The sequence below is a fragment of the Pleuronectes platessa genome, chromosome 1 (genome assembly GCF_947347685.1).
Source record: "Pleuronectes platessa chromosome 1, fPlePla1.1, whole genome shotgun sequence".
Classification (NCBI taxonomy): domain Eukaryota; kingdom Metazoa; phylum Chordata; class Actinopteri; order Pleuronectiformes; family Pleuronectidae; genus Pleuronectes; species Pleuronectes platessa.
In genome coordinates, this window is record NC_070626.1 from 26,343,497 (window position 1) to 26,366,706 (window position 23,210).

The 23,210-nt window shown below is 43.6% G+C and overlaps 3 protein-coding genes across 6 annotated transcripts; 1 reads left to right on the top strand and 2 right to left on the bottom strand.

Annotated features, from left to right (window-relative positions):
* Positions 1 to 446: 446 nt before the first annotated feature.
* On the bottom strand, positions 447 to 8,588 carry slc30a4 (solute carrier family 30 member 4). Of its 2 annotated transcripts, none has more exons than XM_053429709.1 (8): positions 8,455 to 8,588; positions 7,670 to 8,174; positions 6,172 to 6,318; positions 4,039 to 4,192; positions 3,050 to 3,284; positions 2,181 to 2,286; positions 1,952 to 2,086; positions 447 to 1,601 (listed from the first exon to the last, which is right to left on the bottom strand). In XM_053429709.1, the coding sequence occupies exons 2-8, from the start codon at positions 8,070 to 8,072 to the stop codon at positions 1,447 to 1,449; spliced, it is 1,335 nt and encodes a 444-aa protein (XP_053285684.1). In that variant the 5' UTR covers positions 8,073 to 8,174; positions 8,455 to 8,588; the 3' UTR covers positions 447 to 1,446. The 2 variants fall into 2 exon arrangements, with proteins under 2 accessions (XP_053285684.1, XP_053285750.1); XM_053429775.1 differs by having other exon boundaries at positions 8,446 to 8,588.
* A 506-nt stretch (positions 8,589 to 9,094) lies between these two features.
* bloc1s6 (biogenesis of lysosomal organelles complex-1, subunit 6, pallidin) lies at positions 9,095 to 12,487 on the top strand. 2 transcript variants are annotated; one of them, XM_053429908.1, is made up of 6 exons: positions 9,095 to 9,228; positions 9,437 to 9,523; positions 9,952 to 10,111; positions 10,822 to 10,909; positions 11,005 to 11,091; positions 11,580 to 12,487. In XM_053429908.1, the coding sequence occupies exons 2-6, from the start codon at positions 9,469 to 9,471 to the stop codon at positions 11,697 to 11,699; spliced, it is 510 nt and encodes a 169-aa protein (XP_053285883.1). In that variant the 5' UTR covers positions 9,095 to 9,228; positions 9,437 to 9,468; the 3' UTR covers positions 11,700 to 12,487. The 2 variants fall into 2 exon arrangements, with proteins under 2 accessions (XP_053285883.1, XP_053285961.1); XM_053429986.1 differs by having other exon boundaries at positions 9,171 to 9,284.
* Positions 12,488 to 20,676: 8,189 nt separating this feature from the next.
* On the bottom strand, positions 20,677 to 23,210 carry mibp2 (muscle-specific beta 1 integrin binding protein 2). 2 transcript variants are annotated; one of them, XM_053424448.1, is made up of 8 exons: positions 22,925 to 23,209; positions 22,224 to 22,314; positions 21,979 to 22,027; positions 21,608 to 21,797; positions 21,446 to 21,517; positions 21,243 to 21,349; positions 21,046 to 21,136; positions 20,677 to 20,958 (listed from the first exon to the last, which is right to left on the bottom strand). In XM_053424448.1, the coding sequence occupies exons 1-7, from the start codon at positions 22,948 to 22,950 to the stop codon at positions 21,051 to 21,053; spliced, it is 621 nt and encodes a 206-aa protein (XP_053280423.1). In that variant the 5' UTR covers positions 22,951 to 23,209; the 3' UTR covers positions 20,677 to 20,958; positions 21,046 to 21,050. The 2 variants fall into 2 exon arrangements, with proteins under 2 accessions (XP_053280423.1, XP_053280433.1); XM_053424458.1 differs by lacking the exon at positions 21,979 to 22,027 and having other exon boundaries at positions 22,925 to 23,210.

Consider the following 23,210-nt stretch of genomic DNA (forward strand, 5'->3'; position numbering starts at 1 on the left):
CTGAAGTGCACCACCTAGAGTTGAAAAGTGACATTACGCCACATTTGCATTTAAAGAGTTCTGTTTTTTTTTTTTAGCAAGAAAGAAATGATTAGTATGTTTTGATGTATTTTTGGCATCAAGCCTTTATCAGGAAAGTTAAGTGTGAAAGGGGGAGAGCGAGCAGGGAAGACATTCAGCAGAATGAGAATCAAACCTGCAGACGCTGCAGGACTCAAACCTACTTTTTCTTGCTCAGAAAGGATTTAACTCTAATGGTAAATCTAAGGGCCCTCAATCGATAACATAAATGGATGGAGATGGTTCAAACAACTGCGACAGTGACTAATTCAATAAAATGAAATAAAAATCGATAAGAGAATTGGACTGAGAGCGACATTAGGGAATGACCACACAGTTTCCTAAATTCAATCTGTCCAAAGAAATGAGACACTGAGAAAAACACAAAAGATTAAATAGTTTATTACAAACAAAAACAGCCAAATCCAGATCCGAACTTCTCTCCATGAATAATATCAGAGGAGGGGAAAGGTTTGAAGTAAAAACCTGCCACAGCCTCAAAATACTTTAAACACCATTATTGGAAAATTCCAGCTCAAACCTTCTTCAGGCAAAACACTGCAACTGTAAAATAAAATACTGAAGATTTTCTCAACCTGCATCAGTTCACCTGTCAGTTCATTGATATGAGAAGAAAGCAGAGTATAGAGTGAAACCACTGTAGCGTTGCATTCAAAGTCAGTCACACCGATTGTCAGTTACCTGCTCGGAGAAATGAAGTAGTAAGAGATGTGCTGGAATAAAATATCAGTGTCAGGTTACTTTTGTAATTGTCGGTCAGTAAAGTCAACGTTAGAAAAACCTACAATTATTGTAGTTTAAAAAGATCTGCACCAAGACAGACTTTGGCTGGAGAACAAAAAATGATTAAGAGCATTAGAGGGAAATGTAACATCCCATAAAGGGAAACAATAATAAAGGGCCTCACATGTACCAGTGGTGAGTTTGCACTGTGACCACAGTTATTCTCAAATGACAGCAGATGCGTTTCAGTTGCAGACATCCTCACTAAAGTAATAAAATCATAATGTACAGTACTCTCACCTATAAACAAAAAAAATTCATTTGCATCTGATGATGAAACATCACTTGTGGAATAGGCGTTGATGGTGAATTACAAGCAAGTTCTTTCATTCGTCTCTGCTGAAGTATTTAACCTCCCCTCCGAGAGCTTATCAAGCGTAAGAGTGTACGGCCCCCTAGAGGCCATAGTGATCCTGTAATTAGAAATGTGCATCTGTCCTTTGGCACCATTTTGTTTCCACTTACATACTGTGGCTCCTGATATGGCACCGAGCTGTGACCTACACTCAGAGGCATTTCTCTCTGTGTCCTCTGCTGTCCAGCTCCAGAAAATGCAGCGTGTAAGACACTGTGAGTCTTTGTCTAGGCAGTGGACTGCTGGCAGTGTGCACAGGTGTGAGCCAGCCTCTGCCTGTGTGTCTGCACCTGCACTGTGCACCTGGTGAGGCCGTAGGTGTGAATCAAGAGGTGCCGGGCCCTCGCCTGGACGTCCTCCCAGTTGTCAGCACTAGAGGGTGCTGTGAACACAAAATGCAAAGTTGGATGAAAAAGAAAGCCATATCATCTTGATCGCCCCCTGGTGGCTGGCTAGAGGAGAGGTCGTACACTCCACCTTGAGTCTCTGACGGTGGTATTTTTTAACATTAAACAATCTTTTGAATAAACTGCAACCAAAATAGTAACTGTACTTATCTGAACTGGGGCTAAAACAGCAAATCAAATGTCCCCATACTAATATATGATGAATAATACATTCATTGTGATAGCCAATGGTTTTTTTCTAAATGTAAATTCTAGATTTCACAAAAATCAACTAGAAAACATTTAAGAATACATTCCCCCACTGTCTTGCTGATGTTGCACTCACTGAGCTGCAGATGTACGACTGCTGCGGTCTTGTCACTGGTCAGAGCCCAAATGTTCAGCTCATCGATTGAATGGACGTCCTCCAGCTTCAGGAGGTCCTCTTTGATTCGCTCAGAGTCCAGGTGTCTGGGAACACCTGATACAAAGAGATAAAAACAACAACACCACCATTAAAGAACGCGCTCCACATTCTTTATACTAAACAACACGAGAGAGGAACCAGCACTTACCCTCCAGCACGATGACTAGGGTGTCTCGCATGATGCGGATTGTGGTGAACAGAACCAGGATGGAGAAGATGTAGGTGCAGATGGGGTCAGCCAGCTTCAACTCCGGCTGGGAAGACACAGGTTACACCACATCAGTTTTTCTACACACAACGACTTCTAATAACTTTGTTGAGCTCTGACTGCTACTGAAGGGTAGTCGATCTCAATTCAAAATATAGTATATATATCCATTTATTTCCAAATTGTCTCCTGAACGTTTTCTTGGCAAGTTCCGCTGATGCCCCTCCAGTTATTTCTAAATGCTGAGCGAGCACAACCTTTAATTATTTACAAATGGATTCATTGTCAGTGGATTCATTCACAGAATTTCATCTGGAAGTCAAAAGTAAAGTCAACACAACTAATTGAAGTCACGAAAACAACAGTGCCAGATTTGTTTGTCTATAAGGTTCTAACTTGTACCGAACTACATGGTTCTTTTCAGGAAGTTACCAACTGCTCGAGTCTGCAGAGCAAACAATTCAGTTTCAGAGTCACAGTACTCACTCTCAATAAAAGTAAAAACTTCTTTAAAACTATATTTTGTAAGTGTTGGTAACTTGGATCTGAGTGATGCTGTTGGTTGGGGGGGGGGGGGGGGGGGGGTTGTGGTTCTTTCCTACCTTCTTTTGTTCTTTTTTTTATTTGTATATATGTTTCTGTGTGTATTGTCATCACAAAAAAAAGGCTTTGACGGATGCACACAGTTCACTAGAATGAACCTTATCTGAAAACTTTAATGAAGAGTTGTTGTGTCGACCTGATTTAACATTTCTTGGCAACAATTCTAGTGAGTAACATTACAGCACTTTAATAAAAAGCTTGAGTACCTTGAAGCGGACGACGTAGGCCGCTATGAGCACCCCGACGCTCTGCAGGAGGTCACCCAGAGCGTGGATGAAGGCCGCTCTGACAGCCAGGCTGCCGTGGGAGCGCTGCTGGTGACCCGACCCGGCCGACACTGACCCTGAGGCAGCTGCAGAGCCGTGAGAGTGACCGTGAGAGTGGCCGTGACCGGGGCCGTGCGAGTGCAGGTGACCCCCTTGGTTTAATAAGAATCCCATTCTGGAGACACCAGGAAAACAAAGGAAGAGAGATTGGATTTTAAGCAGTAGCATGATTTGGTTCAGTTCATAACGCGGACTTTATAAAGTGCAAATTATTGACTCATATACTGACTGTGGTCAAACATTACACTTCGAGCATCAGCAAATATGAAAGTACTTTGTACCGAGCCGTAAAATGTTTGCTGATACTCTGCACACACAGAAATGGATTCGGTCTCATGTCGCTGCATCTCAGTTCCTTATTTGAAACAATTTTAACTGAAAGCAAATGTAGAGTTTGTAGCAACAGTTAAGAAATGTATGATATGGAGGGACGGACTTTTTCTTTTCAAATGTTTACTTTTAATGAATATGAACACAAGACTTTCTTTAGGTTTTAAATGTGGTTTGCTTCGCTCCTCATCCCTCATGTTTCTTACAAGCCTTAATGTATTATCTATGTCCATTAGTCTACATCATCCTTCATCTCTACTGACTTAATGAAGCAACATCGTTTGTAACTGACAGATGAAAACGGTCCTCGAGGCAATGAGAATCAATTTTGAACTTCAAATGGTAATTAGATCCCATTGTTACCTTCTTCTATCTATTTAACTATACTCAGGAGACCACAGAGAGACTTACAGACATGTTGGGCCTTAAGGTGACAATTAAAATGTTAACATGGAAAGAACAAGCAGACTTATTTCCATATACACGCTATCAAAAGTCACAATTTCTCAAAAACCTTCCCATGTGGACCTTTCACTTACACCAGGTTGACAGCTACTCCCACAGCTGCGGTAATGAGCATGACGTCTCCGTCTATGTTGAAGTCCTGGTGCACCGTCCTCTGCACCGCCTCGTAGAGCAGGACGGCCGTCAGGATGTAGATGAGCAGCACGCTGACCACGGCCGACACCACCTCTAGGTCGGGAAATCAGGTGTATGAACAAAACACATTCAGAGCAATAGCTGCAAGAGTCGTGGGAAAAATCTGATTTCAACCAGTAGCTCTCAGACAGGAACAATGTACCAGTATCACAAATTGAATATGTAATAGACGCACTTAACAATATCAGAATTATACACAACAGGTCTGTGAGGTAAATTCACATGTTTAAATCCCTTCTGATGATTAAAATAGGCTCAGTTTATGTTTATGTGTATTAATTTTAACATTTTGATGTAATTGTTGAGTCTGCCACAATATGGAGAGCCTCTCAGTGGCCCTGTTTCATACTGTTCCTGATTAGGACTGATATCGTCTGTGATTAGGGCTGAACGATTAATTGCATTTGCGATAAAATCGCGATATGATAAAACGCGATTTTCTAATCGCAACGTGCGCGATTAAAACGTGCGAAAGAGAGTAGGGCATTGGGCTGCTGTCCTCACCCGCAGCAAGAATGCCGCGGGACCACAAAACTCCTCTGATCAAGAAGATAGCGAAGCAAGCCTGCATCACCTACAGGGTTCTAAAGTCTTCGGCCGACGTGGCGGACTCACAGAGCGAGCTCATCCCGCTGCTGACCGCGTTGCGGGCGGCAGACCTGAAAATCGCTCCCCGGAAAAGCAAGCCGAGCTCCGGGGCGGCGCGGCTCCAGAGCCCCCCGGTCACCTACATGCACATCTGCGAGACGGAGGTGTTCAGCATGGGGATGTTCCTGCTGAGGCCCGGCGCCTCCATACCGCTGCACGACCACCCGGACATGAACGGGAATCTACGGAGCTGCTGATCCGCACGCTGCCCTTCCAGCGCATCCAGCTGGCCCGCCGCATCCGCGGACACAGAGCTTAAACTGCTCCACTGACTATAACAACGCCGCATTCCAACACTTATAAAATACAATTCAATGTGGAAGTAATCCAAGTATTCAGAATACGTATATAGAATATAGTATCCTTCCCAACACTGGAAATGTTACTGACTTGGGAGCAGTAAGACTATAATTTAAAAAATGTTTTTCTCAAGACGGTAAATTTTGCACACAGGTGCATGCCTTGTGTTTATACTTACAATGACTTTGATTAAATTACTTAAATGCACACTGATTTGTTGTTCTTGTTTCTGTAATGAGCAATTAAATTAAAATGTGGGAAAGAATATTGTACAGTAAATGTATCTAATATTGTGTTGGTCATATTTAAATCATTCATTATGGTTTTTTTGGGGGGGAAAAGAAGATAAAATAAAAAAATCGCATATTAAATCGCAATCGCAATATTTGGGGAAAAAAATCGCAATTAGATTATTTTCCCAAATCGTTCAGCCCTATCTGTGATTATCAAAGGTGTCTTTACATGGAAAATCCAGCTTTGTGATCATGTTCCCACTTTTATGCAGTAGAAGACGCCCGATAGAGAATCTTGGTGTCTCTGTAGGTTTTTCATACAGAGACAACAGCACTTCACTCTTAAACAACGTTCTGTCCTTGTTATCATGACTGATAACAATAAAAGACTTATAAAGTATTAAGTTTGTTGGCTCCATACCAAGGCCTTGCTTGACAGCTACCATTTTATGGCTTGAGCCTCTTTCATGGACGCTTTTAAGAACCCACCTGCCGTGACAATGTTATTCAATGGTGCGTATCTCTCCCACCAATCGCAGACTTGGAGCAACAGTGTTATAAATCAGAATAGGCACTTATCCAGATTTATATCTGCACCAAACATCACAGTTCCACTGTAACAGATAGTTGTAATGAAATGATAAATGACTGCGGGGGTCTAAATTTAGCTGTCATCTCTATTTGCCCTATCAGTAACCTGATCTGGCCTGAACACAAGGGTTCTTCTATCATCTACATCAAAACAAAATGTACTGACGCACTCATATATCGACTGAGAGGAGTGGACAGACTGGAGAAGTGAAAAGAAGAAGTGTGAAGGGATGGAGGTACCGAGGCGATGCAGTCCGAAGGTGAATCTCTTGGTGGGGGGTTTGGTGGAGAGCCACAGGGCCAGCAGAGAAAACAAGATGCCCACCACGTCCGTCAGCATGTGGACCGCGTCGGTCATAATGGCTAAGCTGTTTGACACATAACCCCCTGAAGGTAAAAGAGAAAGTGATTAAACTACATGATAAACACCGAAATGTATCTCAGCTATTTTCACGTGCAAGTAAGAAAACAGGTTTAGAAGGGTGTGGGTCCATTCAGGCACACACACACAGCATAACTACATTTTGTAAACAATGGCATAAATGAGTTTACGATCTCATGTGGCTCCAGGAGAACAACATCTACTTTAACAAGTGGTGAACTGTCGCACACTATCGGTAAAACATTTGCTACAGGAACTATGTTCCGGTCACCACTCTTCTATTAGGAACCAGTGACCCGTGCAGAAGACAAAGGTCCTCTGTCTCCTGTGGACAAACAACAGTCCCATGGGGGTTTTTGTCCTGACATATTAGACTATGTTCTCCAGCACCATCGTCAAAACACCGAACCAGGGAACATCTTTCGGGGGAAATGGTGCTTCAGCCCTCCAGGAAAGTTCTGGTTGTAGAATCAATCCCACGAGGAGGAATCCTCATGATGCTTCCACACCTTATTAAACCTATTCACATACATGTTATATGGTTCTACAATATATTGTATAAGGCTAGTTAGTATGCTACGGGGAAATTATACTGATTTATATATGCACATATGACACATACCTTTTTAAACTCATATTCATTTAGTATACCATACCTGCGTATATACTTATAACAGTCTATATATGGACATAAAGCCTTTACGTGTAAAACCAACGGCCTTAACTCTCCTTCATCCCAACGTCTATGACACGAGTCAATAAGCAGACGTGTTGATTGGCTCATGCATCTCGATGACCTTTGCACTTGGTCCGGCAAGTTTTACTGATTTTGCTTTTAAGTGTTATTGACAGTTTTGGTTTTTTCGTCTTTTATGAGTTATATCCTTTTAGTGTTTTATCAGTTTGAGTGTTTTTAGGGCAGGTGCAATGATTAACTCACTTTTACTCTGCATTATTATTGTGGGTCTAACGTGATATGTCCTTGTGTAGTGTTTGTTGTTGTTGTACAATGGACTGTTGTGCAGCAGCTTATCTCATAATACAACTTAGATTCTTGTGGAATCTTCTGGTTTCTAAAGCTTAACTCCAGTACATTTCTCCACCAATATTTAAATCTGGAGTGGAAGTTGCATATAACGTTCACAGTCCCTGTATTATTTTATTTCTTGTTTTCTATCACACGTTCTCTTATCCACCTCATTCTGACCGGTGACTATCCTCAGCCTGGGATCAATAAACCTATGGAAATGATAATTGATAAAGTTCGGTAGACCCACTTCGAGCCTTTCACCTTGGACCCTGTTTGAAACTGTGATGGACAAATGTGCTGTGTGGTTCCACTGGGATCCTGCTCACCTATGATCTCCCCCGTCATGAAGAGCAAGTACAGCACAGCAGCGGCCATGAGCCTCTTCATCACCTTCTTGTGCTTGACCATCTCCCTCCTCTTGGTGCAGCTGTCACAGGGGTCCATGTTGACACTCGGACTGCCCAGGCCCGAGGAGGAGTCGAGCAGGGAGTCGTCGTCGTCGTCCCCCGCCACCAGCATGGTGCTCACCGGCGCCCCGTTGTACGGAGCCCCGGCGGAGTAGTCGGACATCTCCCCGGACACCACCACCTTGAGCTTGTTGAATTTGGGCGCATCGTCCTCCACCAGCTCGTCGGAGAAGTCGAAGGGCGCCGAGTCGCTGAGGGCCCAGTCCCCTCGCTCCCTCCGGAAGGCGGAGCGCACTTTGCTGAAGAGGTTCGTGCCGGACATCTTTACCAACGCGGGTGAGGGGGGACACCAGGTCCAATCTGTCTGTGAGTCACTGTCCTCTGATGGATTCACTGACCTGGGGTCTGTTCTCCATCCTTACACCTGGAGCAGCAACACAAGAAAACACAAGGGGCTTTACAACAGCTGACATGTTGGATCCACCGCTGTGTGTCTGTGTGTATGTCTGTGTGTGTGTGTTGACGGGTTAAAGGGAACAGGTCCCTGAATCACTAGCACCCCCTCTATGACTCACAAACTCCAGTCCTCCGCTAAACAGCAACACGCTAGCTAGCATCGGTTAGCTGTCGTCCTGTGTCGCTTTACGACCGAATCAAAACCTGCCGAGTGTGCGGGTTCGTGTGGAAACACGCACCGGACTCACCCACGCGTTTCCGCTCCGCTCGTGTGAAGTTTATGTCCAAACTTTTGCGGTAAATTCAGGTGAGAAACGGCGGAGAAGCAAAACGCCTCCTCCGAAAAACCCGGAACAACTGCGGCACTTTCGATTCCGCCCACAGTCACGTGAGGACGCAGGACGAGTCACATGACGCGATTTCCCCGGTGTTCTAGTTTCACTGGGGATCAGGGCGACTGGTGATTTGTTGTCTTTATTCCAGATGTTGCGGGTCGGTTGCAGATTCGTAATTTTCACTAAGCGCAATTCACACCACCAATTTTGTTGTAGGTTAATGTCTGAGGTTGTCACACCTTGTCAAATCCCTATGAGACAAAATGTGATTTTTGAATATGGGCTAAGCAGATACAATTTGAGTGTAGATTGATCACACTTGAAAACATCCCTCACATCAATGATATGGAAGATCGTGAGGTGATTTTGTGAGTAAAGTTGGTGATGGTGCTGTATTTGTTTTTGAAATTATATTATGTCCTGTCAACACTTTGTTATGTATCGGAAAATTTTAAATAATGTATAAAACAAATGGTTTTGTAGTTTTGTGAAAATAACGAATCTGCGACCGAGTCTGCGACCGACCGAAACCATCTGGAATAGCGACAACAAATCACCAGATGCCCTGCTCCCCAGTTAAACCGTAACACCGGACACAGCAGCAGCAGCAGCAGCAACAAACAGACACATCTTAATATCAGTGTTTTCATCTGTGTTCGAGTCCGCGGAGCTCGACTCGTCAAACAGGTGAGAGGCTGCAGCCCGAGGAGAGGCGCGTGCTCACGTGGTGTCTGATCGCTGAGGTTAGAAAGAAGCCGCTCAGCTGAACTACTTCCTCAACGTGAAGCTGCTCTGAGTGTGTTTGTGTTTGTGTGTGTCGGTGTGTCTCCATGAACACTGAGCTCAACGTTCAATCACATGCTTTTAAATGGACGCCCTGTGTCCCCTGTGTCAGGTCCTGAGAAGCAGCCTGGGGCAACAGGGGAGATGCAGATGGAGGTCCACGAGAGGGAAGAGGAAGGACCATCGTCCAGCAGCGAAGGTGTGTGTGAGCGTGCGTGTGTGTGCGTGTGAAAGAGAGAGAGATAAATTGTGTTTGTGTGTGTGTGAGAGAGAGAGGAAGAGAGATAGTGTGTGTGACAGACAGACAGACAGAGAGAGAGAGAGTTTGTGTGTGAGAGAGAGAAAAAGAGAGATAGTGTATGTTTGTGTGTGAGAGAAAGAGAAAGAGAAAGAGAGAGAAAGTGTATGTGTTTGTGTGAGAAAGAGAGCGAGGGTGTGTGTGTACTCCAGGTATAAGTTATTACATAAATCATTTAGTGTTATGATGAAGATTTAATCAAAGCTCGTCCCAAATCTGTCAAATATTCTCTGGCCTGTAAATCGTTCAGTGCAACTTTCCACCATGTTTTTTTTTATTGATGCTGTAGAACCCAGTACTTAACACTTTTTGTCTGACCTGTTTGACAGACTTCCAGTTGGCCCAGCAGGAGTCCTTCCAGCTGGAGGGCTCCCTCCCAGTAGAGGAGGTGTATGTGGATAAGAAAGCAGTGGAGAAACTCACTGAGGGGTTTCTCTCTCACTACCTCCCTGATCTGCAGAACTCCAAACGAGCACTTCAAGAGCTCACGTGAGTTGTTCCTTACTTGACGTGTCACAGGTTCTATTGCACCATGTCATACCACCAAGTTAATCCAGATCAAATCATCACACTGCTGGGCTGCATCATTAGAGATATGAAATAATTTGACACGCTGATTCGGACATATAGGAAAATACCATCGCAATTAATAAGGAACAACATTTTAACCTATTTAGTTTATATCCGTTAATCTAACTTGCCATATCTCCTTTAATTTGTGTCACAGGTAAATGGTTTTCATGCCATTTCAAAGCTCTTTTTTTCAAGCTTCATATTTTAACTGAATAAAATGCTACCCCATATATAAAGACACCTGCATCTTGAATGAATACCATGGTTCATATTGACTTATCTATCTAGTAATTCCAGAAAACAGGTGAATAAACAGGTGAACAGCTGTTGTGTGGTGCAGCTTCAGGATTCTATAGACTTGAGTCCAGCAGCCAGTCCAAAGGAATGTGTCTGAGGAAGCCGCCCAACATTGTGATGTTTTGAGCCGGATAAATCCCATTAATCCCATTACAACTCCACAGGCACTTAAAAATGTGTTGACCACCTTTTAAATGTCCGGCCATTGGCGAGGATATATTCATATTTCTGCCTATTGAATGCCAAAGGTTTCAGTTGAGAATATTCAGGAGATTTAAACCTGAGTACGTTTTTTATTAACATGTTTGTTTGTTATTTGTCTTATCCAGACAGAACCAGGTTGTATTGTTAGATACGATGGACCAAGAAGTCACCAAGTTCAGAGAATGTAATGCCTTAATCGACCTCAATTCACTGGTATGTTGGGGCTGAATCCTTATATCATCTTCTCACATATTGTTTGTATTCTCTACACCAGAGGAATGATCTCTAATCCAGTGTATTGTGTTTAGTTTACAGAGGCAAAGGTTTACCACAATAAACTGGTGAACGTGAGGAAAGAGATGATCCTGCTCCACGAAAAGACGACAAAACTAAAGGTAGCTCTCATCTCACTCACATTGAACATGGGTTACTTTAATTCACCCTGTGCATTAAGACAGGTTGTTAGATGAATTCAAATAAAATATACTTTATTGTCCCATGGGGAAATTTGTCTTGGGCGTAGGTACTACAGCAGCTGCAGAACAGTACATTGAACAACAAACAACAACAACAAAAACACTACACAAGGACATATCACTTAGGACCCACAATAAAAATGCAGAATAAAAGTGAGTTGAATATTGCACCTGCCCAAAAACACTTACAATTATAAAACACTAAAACGGTATAACTCATAAAAGATCAAAAACTGACAATAAAGCGTAAAACTTAAAAACCAGAGTGTAAAACTTGCCAGACAAAGTGCAAAGGTCATCGAGATACATGAGCCAATCAGCACGTCTCCTTATTGAGTCATGTGATCGACGTTGGGATGAATTAAACAAACCTGATTAAATGTTGACTGTTGTTTTTTCTTTCTCAGAAAAGAGCCTTGAAGCTGCAGCAGCAGAAGCAGAGGGAGGCACTGGAGAAGGAGCAGCAGCGGGAGAAGGAGCTGGAGAGAGAACGGCAGCTTATTGCCAAACCTGCCAAAAGAACATAGGACCCCCCCTCCCCCCAGCCCTGTTTGTCTGCTATTGAAGGAAGATACAGGAGGTTTTGCATGTTTTGGCCTTTTTATTACATATCGGCCGTACATCCCATTAGTGCTGAACATTTCCCAAAGCATTGGTTTTGAGACTCAGATGTCAAAACACAATCAAACTGTCATTCGTCACAACATATGCACCACAATTTTTGTATTTTCCTTTATTTAAGTATTTTCTGGGGGACTCTGCCTGTATTAATATGAAAGAACGAGCATGAGGAGAGACGGGGGAGAGATAGAATGAGGGGTAGACACGGTGCAAAGTGCACGGTGGGAATCGAACCCACGGGTGCTGTAGAAGAACCCAAGCCTCCAAGATTTTTCAATGTATTTCAATGCATCAAACTCCATCTGGAATGTGCTTGTTACACTTAACACGTCACACTGGATATTATCTCTTCTCTTTTTACCGGCCGACTTTAATCCTAGATGCATTGTGATGCAGTTTTCAGTATTTGCTGACGTTACAGTGTAATTATCTAAGTTATCGCACACTATCACAGTTCAGAGAATAAAACAATGCATGATTTTACTGCTTTATATCTCGAGCAAGTTTCATGTCTAAAGTTCAGGTCGGTCACGGTTGTGATGTGACCTTCAGAAAGCTTATAGCTAAAGATATGAAGCTGTTAAAATAGGACTGAGATCAGTTTGAAGTTTCTGAGTTTCCCGCAGTATTACACAAAAGGTCATGTTTATATCTGCTGTATGATGTCATTGAGGATATGAGTTGTTAACTGGCGGCTTGACTCCTGTCGTTTTTTCACTTTTATCACGACACTCATCCATTGTTACACATGCACTGCAAACAGAGCAACACACTTTTACTTGATTGGAAGAACTGTCTCTACTGAAAGAAATGGAAACAGCAGAATGCTTTTGGAAAATGCTTCACTCAATCGACGTTGTATGTGATTGTTAGTAAAGAGGCTAAAACCTGCAAAAAAAAAGGATCCTCTATTTCCGAGATTACCAAGATCCCTTACGAACCAAAGACATGGACTGAATCCTCGAATGTGGCCCTTCCCCCCACTTGGCTGAGCGTAGAACAAATTGATCAGAGACACTTTTGCAGCCATCACACAAACAGTCTGTGCGTATGCTATCTTTTTTTTGTTTTTCTAAGTGTTACTACGTTTGTTTCTGGGCTTCTTTGTTGTTTAAGATCAAATAGATCTGCACTAGATTTGACTGACTGTATTCCTGGGGTCTGGATAATAAATATTAATAATGGTATTCGATGATGTTATGAGCCAAACTTTGCCCCTAACGTACACAGCATCTGTAAATTTGTGAAACAGACCTTCTATGTACTACTTCTGCCTGGAACTGTTTGTACCATTGATAATAAAAACAATACAAACAGATTTGTAGTTGTGTGACTAATTTTGTATCTAAATTTGTAAACTTTGTGTGAAGGTTAATAGCAGCTGTAAAATGCTGGCGACCTGTCCAGGGGGCATGACCTTCAGAAGATAAGTGGTATAGATAATAGATGGAATAATAAGAATAGCAAACTTTATTTATGAAGTCCCTTTCAAAACAGTTACAATGACCATTACAAGTTAAAAATGAAGAAAGGAGAACAAACATTAGAAAACTATTAAAAGCAATTTGTGGATCAACCAGGATTTGAGTACAAATAATAAATGTTCCAGATGAGAAACGAGTAAAAACTAAATAAAGTTGGTAAAATCAGAGAGAATTAAAGTAAATAAATTCATAAAAATAAAATGTTGAAGTTGAATTTAGTCCTGAGAGAACACATTTATAAAAATCCCTGACAGAAAAGGCTCCTGGTCTCAGCTGGGACAGGGGAACAATTTGTGAGACCTTCTCTGAGGACCTCAGGTTTACGACTGGGCACAGATCTGAAATGTATTGAGGTGCAAGTCCAGAAAGGTCCTTAAAAGTCAACAATAACAAATAAAATCTATTCTAACACCAACATGTCCTTAAAAAGGTGTGAACTTCTGCTTTTAGCATCTTAGTCCACCAGGTGGCAGCAGAGACCAGTTCATCTCACCACTTTTAGCTTATTATGATGTCATGTGCTCCAGTGAAGGCCTTTTTTTTAATGAAATATTTCTGCACCGGCTGATTTTACAATATCACAACTACAACCAGAGAGGGAGATCAGTGAGTTCACCTTATTTATGTTGTTGTGTAATGTTTGGTCCGTGGAGTCGTCCATGCATCACATACAATCGAACGTGTAGAAAACTAATGAAGAACTCCACAGACCCAATCCTCTGGCTGTTGTCTGTGCTGTGTGACCTCAGGTCCCAGGTGAATGTAGCCGACTCTGTCTGCTGTGGCCGGTGGAAACAACTGATGCTGGTTTCCTGACTCGGTCCTTGATGGTTCCCAGCTCGGCCTCAGCCTGGCTCCCATCAACTTCAGTCAATTGTTTAACAGCAGACGGATGTTTTCCCTAAACAAAGTCCAATTTCACACACATTTTTTAACACATCTGTTAACATAGAAGTACGTTACATTCCTCCGCTTCCCAACACAACCATGCATCTGATCCACCGCCACCCCCCCCCCCCCCCCCCCCCCCCTCCATTTCACATAAAATTCTAAATCTGTTCTCACTACTACAGCAAGAAAGTGAGGCAAACCCAACTTGGCTGGTTCAGCCCCGGCGTCGTCCTTCTCACAGCGGAAACTGCACCACAGTGTGGCCAAGAAGGGCGGCAGGGGGGGAATGGGGGGGGGGGGGGGGGTCCAGAGCGAGGGGCCACCTGATGAAAGCGAGACACGGCAGTGGAAACCACATTTTGAATATACCTATCAGCACCTTGACGCTGGGTTTTGTTTGGCATTTTTCTGTCTAAATGCAGTGGACCCACAGATGAAGGATCTTTTTAAAGCACCAATTCCCATCTGGGTCGGTGTATTGTGAAAGCCATCATTAAATAACCTGTGAAATGAGTCGGTTATGAATACTCAGTCATTTGTGTTTGATTTAACTCTAGTTGCGTACTTTATTACACAATACAAGCATGAAATAGTCGATTTCATTGTTGTATCTTTGATATTTTGGGTTATTTAATTTCATTAATGAAGGGTGGAACCAAATCAAGTTCCGCCTCAGGCCCCATGAAAGATTTCACGAGCTCTCAGATATCCAATAGTGATAAAAGAAAATACAAACAATTGAATAAGTAATATTAGAGCTAGAGTGAACAGATTCCACTCAAACGTTAGAAACGTTTAAAATCTCTTAGGTTCTCTCATGTTTATGTTATTTATTCATGTGAGAATTGCTTCAATTCACACAGACTGAATATTTTTGTGGAATCTTTTAGTTTGTTCCCACTTTGGCATCGTAGTATTTTACCAGCTGAGTCTTCAACAGACTTTAACCTTAACCCAAACCCACTGGGATTGAATGGGGCTTTGTTCTCGCAGAGGGAGGGGGCGGACCAGGCCTCAGAGGTGGACAGCTCAGAGGACCGGTGGTTTCCGAGGCCCGGCCCTGCTCCTCTAAGCATCTTGGTTTGGACTTGCCTCTGCTTTTAGAAACTTGGCCGTCGGGGGAAAAACACAGCCCCCCCCTTTTGCCGAAAGCCACAGGCGAGTCACAGACATGGAGCAGGAGTTGATGATGCTGTAGCGGGCGGCCTTCCTGTCTAAGTAAACAGTGATTCAGACTGGTGAGGAGTGGGTGGCTGTGGTCTGCATGAGACTGGCAACACCAGGCCTCTCCCAGACCCACCATAACAGGATATGGTCCTCGGGCCCACACTTAGGACAGTTGCATCATGTTATTATTCCCCTCAGCTTTTACCATTCTGGTGGGTTGGTAGTATTCACGCAGGCCGTGCAGCATGTGAAGAGGTGGACTGATGCTGGGGGAAAACATATCTGTTTGTGGTGCGTGTGAATGAGGCGACTTTCCCTTCTGAACCAGGTCTTATATAACTGGTCATACGCACGTCTGGACCAGTGGGCAGGAGAACATTAGTAATTAGGTTTCTCTGACTCAACGGATGGTGAAGACCAGATATTCGAGCACAACAGTTTACTACGTTACCACCACATCTTTTCAAAACAATAATTATATCACATGTATGTCCTCTCTCTTCTATTTGAACCTTGCATGCATCGATTGGAAAGACATAACTTTATTTAACCTCAGTGTTTTTATTACATGGTATTTATCCTACCTCTTACTCCACAAAGGTAACATCACATTACAGTATTTATCGAAACAGCTTGTTAAAAAACACATGATTTGCTTATAAAATAGCAATAACAACCAGATAGATACAAAACAAATGAGTCACAGTGAGGTCTTGTCACAGGTGGACCTTGACATGTCGACCTGTTGGGGGGGGGGGGGGGGGGGGGGGGGCATGGCAAACAGTAGCAGGCCTTCCGTTGGTCTCCTGTTCCTCTTTGAGCATCGTGTCCTATTCAGTAATATTACAGACTCAAATGTTTGGTGTGTGTGTGATAGTCAAACAGATCAATTTAGCGATTTGAATGATAGACGTATTCAGATCATTTACTTAACTGGACAAAAACATCAAAGTCCTGCTTTTAACAGTGTGAGATAAAGGAACGAGTGCAGCGCCTCTTCTCAACCTGCCTGTTTGTTATGTTCTTGTTCTTTGTTTATGCTCCAGAGCGACTTGGGAGTTTGTCCTTGTCGTCTCCTCCAGCAACTCTACAATACACTGTCACTTTATTATTGTTCATGTGTGCGGTTTATATATATAAGTTTGGACTTCAGAGGTCTATTTAACAACCGATGCAATCTTCAGTCACATTCACAACTTTTCAAAATAAGTGCTCTAATTCCACTTGACATAAGTGCAGCAGCAAAATAAATGTTGTGCTTTTACTCGTCAGACAAATTGCTAAAAAGAAAAGGATTCTATGAATATTGCTGTCACATTGATGTGGAATGAATAGCAAAATTATCCGGGGGTCAGATGCCGATCACTGCTGTCGTTCATCGGCGGACGTAGAAGAAGACATGTTCAACTCGACCTGCAGACTGAAAGCACACTGTTTATTAAATGTTTATTAATATTGAACATATCAAATGTCTAAATCACACCACGTTTGACTCTGTACTTCCCTGGACAAGTGTGAAGTCGATGACATAAAGAGTTGGTAAGACATGCGTTGGACATACAGACAGACAGCAGGTAGATGGACTGGTGATTTCAAAGTAAAAGCATATCATTGTCATGCTGTTGTCTGATTCAGGATATAATGGCTTACAGAGTGTCTTGTTGTGTCTGCCCTGTGGTGCAACGTATTTCCCGAGGCCAGTTCCCTCAGTGTAAACACAGACAGAGCGGGGTTAACCACAGTCGGCCAAACAAAACACTTTTCACAGCGGCCCCCCCACAGGTGCTGCGTTAACTGCGCTTGCTTCCACTCTGGCTATTATCAAATCAAGCTCTGACAACAACCCCCGATCGTCACAGGGTGTTTTATTGAGCGTTGGTGGTTTCATGGGCTCCTCTTAGACTGTAGTAAAAGTCTTAAATATAGAAACAAGCGTAGGCCGGAGAGGGAGGCTTTGAAGAGCAGCTTCTATTGAGCAGGGGGAAAGGAGGATTTGATTAAATGAATGTTCTCTGTCCTTGTTGTTTCTTTTGGATGGGTAACAGAAGAAAACAGGAGGAAACGAGGCGCTGCAAAGGCTCTGAGTGAGACAAAGAACTTGTTTTTTTCGCAGTCACCTCCGCAGCCAGGATGGTTAGTGGTTTGCCTGGCCTGGTCCTGTCTGACCTGTCTACGGTGGAGATGTAATAATCCAACCCTAGCTGTGAGGAGTTAGATGTCTGCAGGCAGGATTTACGGTGTTGTTTATATGCTCTATTTGAGTCGACCGCAGCAGACTGTTGCTTCCTCCGCTTTTTTGGATGCAGCGTGGAGAGGTGTTTAAGGAGTCGGAGCAGGAGACGGGGCGCAGCACAAACACACTTACACCCGTGCAGACAGAAAGGCAGGCGGACGCACACTTTCTCGCATGCATAAACAAGATCCAGTAAGAGCCAGTACTCCAGGCCTCACAACCCCAGTGTGGTGGTTGGTGCGGTTTTAGAAAACTGCAGGGTTTGATGTACTGCAGAGGCAGTGCGAGTGTCAGAAGACGACGTCCTCTGCCACCACAGAGCAGATCATCCGTGAGGTATCAGGAGTCAACAGTTACCCACTTTCTGCAGGGGCCCACAGTACTGAAACAGGAAATACTGTTTTAGCCTATGGTTTTCATCTGTAACATTTTGTCCCGTTCCAAACTTTACCCACAGAGGAGTTAAGTGTTGCAGAAGAGGAGGAGGAGGCCAATAAAACATATGCAGCCGTGCTTCAGACCTGAAACACTCCTCACTTTCCCTTCTTTCCCGAGCGAGGCCTTGCAGCCAGCAGCAGCAGCAGTCACGGTTACATAACCGCCTGTCGCTCACATTCAGGTCGACGCCGAGCAGCTCTGCACACTTTGTGAAGTGACACCTGTTTGAAAATGAGTTTGCTTTCCTCTGAGGAAGTTAACACCATCTCAAAAGGACATTTGGCATTGAGGTTTAGCATATTGGGAGCTACTGTTAACACCATGCGCCTGGACGAGGACGTGAAGGCACAGAATACCTGGTTTTGAGCAAGAATCTGACAAAGAAAAGAAATAGAGCAAAACTTTCTGCCTGTAAAAAGTTTGCTCCAAGCTGTAGAAAGCAGTCGGGACAGAAAGGATGAAGGATTTTTTGTCAGTGTTTGTCCTGAAGGAAACTAAAGTACACAGCAGAGGATTCCCAAGATGGATGGGACTGTAACCAGATCTCCCACTGACTGTATATCTCTCACTCCCCCTCCATACATATGAATGTGCTGGTCTGAACTGCTCAAGCTGAATACGTGCAGCCGCCCATACGCTGAAGTTACAGCTAATTAAAGGAGACCTGCGGCTGAGCAGACAGCACCAGCAATGTGCCAGAGAGTAAAGGAGTAAATCCTGAGGTGTCATGAGAAAATGTCAGTTATACACTTTTAGTTAATAACAATACACAGGGTTGTGGGAAACCTTTTATGCTTCCAATTTATAAACTGATTGGATGTATTAAATTAGGTAAAAGATAGATTGAGAGATAGATAGATAGATAGATAGATAGATATACAGACAGACAGATAGATGGATAGATATACAGATAAAGATAGACAGATAGATGGACGGATAGACAGATATAGATAAACAGATAGACAGATAGATAGATAGATAGATAGATAGACAGACAGACAGATAGATAGACGGATAGATAGAGCAAACTTACCGGAGTAGAAGTAAGTACTTTCTATGAAATATACTTAAAATATGGGAAGTAAAACTACTTGCTAGGGTCAAGGACCATTTCCTCTCTTGTTACAGGAAAGTAAGTTAAAAATAGAATAAATTGATGTGAACATGTAACACAATACTTTTTAAAAGTTTTGTGGAGCAGCAATAGGGTGGAGTAACAATTTATGTTTGTACAGTAACAAAGTACATGATGACATCCCACCGCTGGTCCATCATAAACCTCATGAGACACTCGTGCCCTGTGCTGCTGCTGCAGACGCCAGAGTGCGTCTCTAAACCTCATGAGAGCCACATTGTGCTCCGTGAATAATACAACACATGCTGTTTTAGTCAGAGCTCCAGCTGTCCTGCATGCACAGTAACGTTTTATTCCACAGTGACACAAAAGGAAAACAGGGGAAGATTCATGGGCAGTCGAGCTGAAAATAGCCTGTTTTTATGAAAAGGCAGGTTTGTGTAATTCGTGGGTGAAAAATAGGGACGCGTGAACAAAAATAACTTCTACATAGATTCCTGAATCTGAATGAATACATAACTTTTACTATAATGGAGAAGTAACCACAGGGAGAGAAAGGAGAATAAAAAAAGACTCCTCATATTTTGCCAGAATTTTTTTTTTTTTCTCTCACATACATATAGCTCTAACCTAGTTCCACTCATGCCCACGGTTACATCATGTGTGCTTGAACGACAGCTGGAGTGAGAGAGGACAGCGTGAAGCTGAATTCTCCCTGAGCGACAGTCCCAGACAGAATGGACGTGGAAATGAACCTTTCACCGGCTGTACCTTTCCATTACGAGGATAGTTAATGCTACACTGACACACTCTCACTGCGGCAGTATGACACTGCCTTGCATAATTCCTGATAAGATCATAGTAAATGTTGTATTAAAAAACTTTCCCAGACATTTGGGTTTTGCGTACACAGATGACACCGCCCACCTCCTAATGAAACACCGACTAGATACAAAACAGGTTTATTTCCATTCAAGTGCCTGAAGGGATAATACATTGAGGCACAGCTTTGACACATCTGATAGGCTGTTGAGTTTATTTATGGTCACTGGGTCAAGAATCTTTTTAGAGTAAACTTCTTTGCTCAAGGAGTCATCAATATTCCAAAAACTTTGAAGGTGTGGGAGTTAAGTGAGTCCGCTGATGGACGGTTCCTCCCTTGGTAATCAAGCCAATGCTTTTATTAAAAATTGTTTAACAGGTTCTTGCTCAACATGACCTCGAAGCTAAATATAGCAAGAGGCCAGGCAGGTCAAGTTCATTCTAGTTCCTTTGTGTCAACCTGTTATCATGGACACAGACCTGCTGCTCAGGTTTGACCGGGTAAGACGACCTTTGAAATAGTCATTCATTTACACTCTACTCACAGTAAATAGACCTCCGTGTGTCTGGGTTTAGATAAGAGTCGCGCTCACAGCCTGACGCGGCAGGGTTCAAGCTGTTAGTTTCCACTTATCACCCACACCAACATGTTGCCTGTGAGATAGTGAAAGCTGCCAGCTCACTGAACCTTACTCTGCTGCTACGGGTGTAACTTCAACTGAACAGTACAACTTATTGAGTCATCCCTTCAGAGTAATCACAAGAGCACAGAGTTAGAAGGAGGATCATTTATTGACATGGGCATCGAAATGCACCCATCCTCTGAACATGTCCATCAACTCCATGGAGTATGGGCTGTAGCAAAGCAATAAATACGGCAGATATAGAAAAATCATACCAGCACCTGATGCTGTTAATTAATTTACATTTTTAAAAAATAAAATAATAATATTAATAATGAATTCATAGCAGTCCACTGCTAGGTTATGAACTTAAGGCAAGGTGGTCTTCTGCCTGCAGGCCGGGTATCTGCTCCTTTTAGCCGATCGTATGACCTGCAATGACAGAAACAAACAAATGAGTCCAAAGCTCACACGTGAATACAAATAGTTGTGTTGAAAACAAGTTTGTGCTTGACGTACTTTTGTTAGTGAGCCTTCTGGATGTTATTCAGGATGTCGCCATAGACAAAGTTGAACAGATGTTCCTTTGACCTGGTTCCATCGAGCTGCACTGTAATAGCAAATAAGACATTAAGTAAATATTAGAAACTTTAATCTGGAATATAAAGTGTTCAAAATAGCAGGCAATACAGAGAAATTAATAAATTATGACTTACCAACGCCGATATCTGTTGTCTCCATGATGTTCTTGTTTTTCAGGTACATGGGCCAGACATGGCCATCAAACAGGCCGGGGGGGTCTGGCACCGAGTAGTTCCTGGAGCTAGACAGAGACGGCAGCACCGGTTATAAACTGATCATAAGATGGCTAGACTACAAACTCCTGATAAGAACAGTGTCTGAACACCGAAGCACTTACCACCTCCTCTTCTTGCATTCTTCGTATGGGATGGAAATGAAGAAACGCTGGTCCAGCACGTCGATCAATGGTCTAAAGGGGCAGCAACAAATTCATTTAATGCAACTGTCCCAATTTCCCCCTGAAGAAATAAAAGAAAATGCCATGAAGACAAGCTTTTACCCGTAGTTGTAAAGCAGGAAGCCCTCCACGATAAGGATGTGAGTCTCCTCCTCTTCCTCATGGTCGGACTTCGGGATGATGTCAGTATCCAGGGTGTTATTGACTCCGTGAGACTTCTCAAACTTCACTGGGTTCTCCCGCCAGGCGTAGATCGTGCTCATCATGGCGTCCATGTCCAGAGCAGTGATGACTGGAGAGGAAAAGCCAACAGGAAGGATTAAGGCGGACGCGAGATACATGTTGATTATTTAAGAAAGTTAATGTTGCATGCAGATTACAAATGTTAGGGTGGGACCAGACACCCCCCCCCCACACACACACACACCAGCCCAACAATCACACAGATGCCTCCATTAAAAACCCAGGCTTACCATCGTACTGCTTAAAGCCATCTTCACCAACTTCAATTTGGTCTTGGGGCTGAAACATACATGGATAAGATGTACCCAGGTATATTCCACCAGTGCTACATGGCAGGCTGTGATAGTTACACACGAGCTCATACTGCAAATAGCAACACAGCCAGCAACGTGCTAACAACCCCCCCCCCCCCACCACCACCTCGTCTAAACTAGAGCCCCAAAAACATCTAAACGGATGTGTGCACGGGGCTCACCTTGAAGAAGTCATCCTGGTGGACCACGCAGCAGTTGGGCAGGTTCTTGATCAGGCGGTTGGTGAGGGTGGTCTTCCCCCCGTTGGTCACGCTGCAAGGGGACAAAGCGAAGGAAGGGCAATGAATGGAGGTCAACACGAGCCACGTGGAGAGCTTCACTGAAAACCGACTGTGCATCGTCCAGCATGCGACCGAGCCAAGTATTAAATCTCATGCACTTCACCCCCCCATTTGGTGATAATGGATTATTCTCAGTTTTAAAGCATTTGTTTACACGTTAACCCTCATCTTGTAAACATTGAATGGGCGTCAGCCATTATGAGCATTAAGGGGTGGGTCAGTATGGCGGCTTCGTCCCATGCCCATCACCATTAGCTCTTAAGTTTCGTTTTGACAGAATCGAGCAGCCCAGGGGAGAGGGGGGGGGGGGTTAAGCAAACTGTTGACATACGCTAGAGGATGAGCGCTGACTTAGTTGCTGACTGTACGATAACGTTACACGTTAAAAAATACAAAAAGACAACACAATAGAGCGGGTGTCATGACCGCTCCTCGCCCACGTGAGACGGGCTAGCAGGGCCTAGCAGTTCGGGCTATCTGGCTAGCTTAGCATAGCATAGCGGCTTCCGGGAGGCTACTCATCCGCCCCCCGGGGGGGGACGACCACTCGTCCGCTGGACACCGTGCACGCTGCTACTCACCCGCCGATTCCGATGATGTACTTCATGGTGTCGGTTGTGTGTGGACGGATGGGCACAGGAGGTAGAAAAAAAACGCGGAAGTTGGAATAAAACGGTGACGCCGGTGATCGGACGGACAGAAAAGCTTGAAGGAGAGAAGGTTACAGAAGGAAACGTTAACTGGTGGATTCCTCCATGGCGGCTGGTGTGAGTGGGTGAGTGAAGCTCGGGAACGAGGTGTCGCTCGGACGCGGTCTTCACCGAGAGAGACAGGACAAGGCTGCTGGTCGAGTACTGTACCCAACCC

What these genes read in the sequence shown, in the direction of transcription:
- slc30a4 (XM_053429709.1), bottom strand. Translation starts at nt 8,072, where the DNA reads ATGTCCGGCACGAACCTCTTCAGCAAAGTGCGCTCCGCCTTCCGGAGG. An exon ending in CCTACGTCGTCCGCTTCAAG is followed by an intron (nt 2,287 to 3,049) that starts GTACTCAAGCTT and finishes GTGTCTTCCCAG; the next exon opens with CCGGAGTTGAAGCTGGCTGA. An exon ending in AGTCGTACATCTGCAGCTCA is followed by an intron (nt 1,602 to 1,951) that starts GTGAGTGCAACA and finishes TTGTGTTCACAG; the next exon opens with CACCCTCTAGTGCTGACAAC.
- bloc1s6 (XM_053429908.1), top strand. Translation starts at nt 9,469, where the DNA reads ATGCAGATGGAGGTCCACGAGAGGGAAGAGGAAGGACCATCGTCCAGC. An exon ending in CGAGCACTTCAAGAGCTCAC is followed by an intron (nt 10,112 to 10,821) that starts GTGAGTTGTTCC and finishes TGTCTTATCCAG; the next exon opens with ACAGAACCAGGTTGTATTGT. An exon ending in AAAAGACGACAAAACTAAAG is followed by an intron (nt 11,092 to 11,579) that starts GTAGCTCTCATC and finishes TTTCTTTCTCAG; the next exon opens with AAAAGAGCCTTGAAGCTGCA.
- mibp2 (XM_053424448.1), bottom strand. Translation starts at nt 22,950, where the DNA reads ATGAAGTACATCATCGGAATCGGCGG. An exon ending in TACATCATCGGAATCGGCGG is followed by an intron (nt 22,315 to 22,924) that starts GTGAGTAGCAGC and finishes GTCCCCTTGCAG; the next exon opens with CGTGACCAACGGGGGGAAGA. An exon ending in TGGCTTTAAGCAGTACGATG is followed by an intron (nt 21,798 to 21,978) that starts GTAAGCCTGGGT and finishes TTTCCTCTCCAG; the next exon opens with TCATCACTGCTCTGGACATG.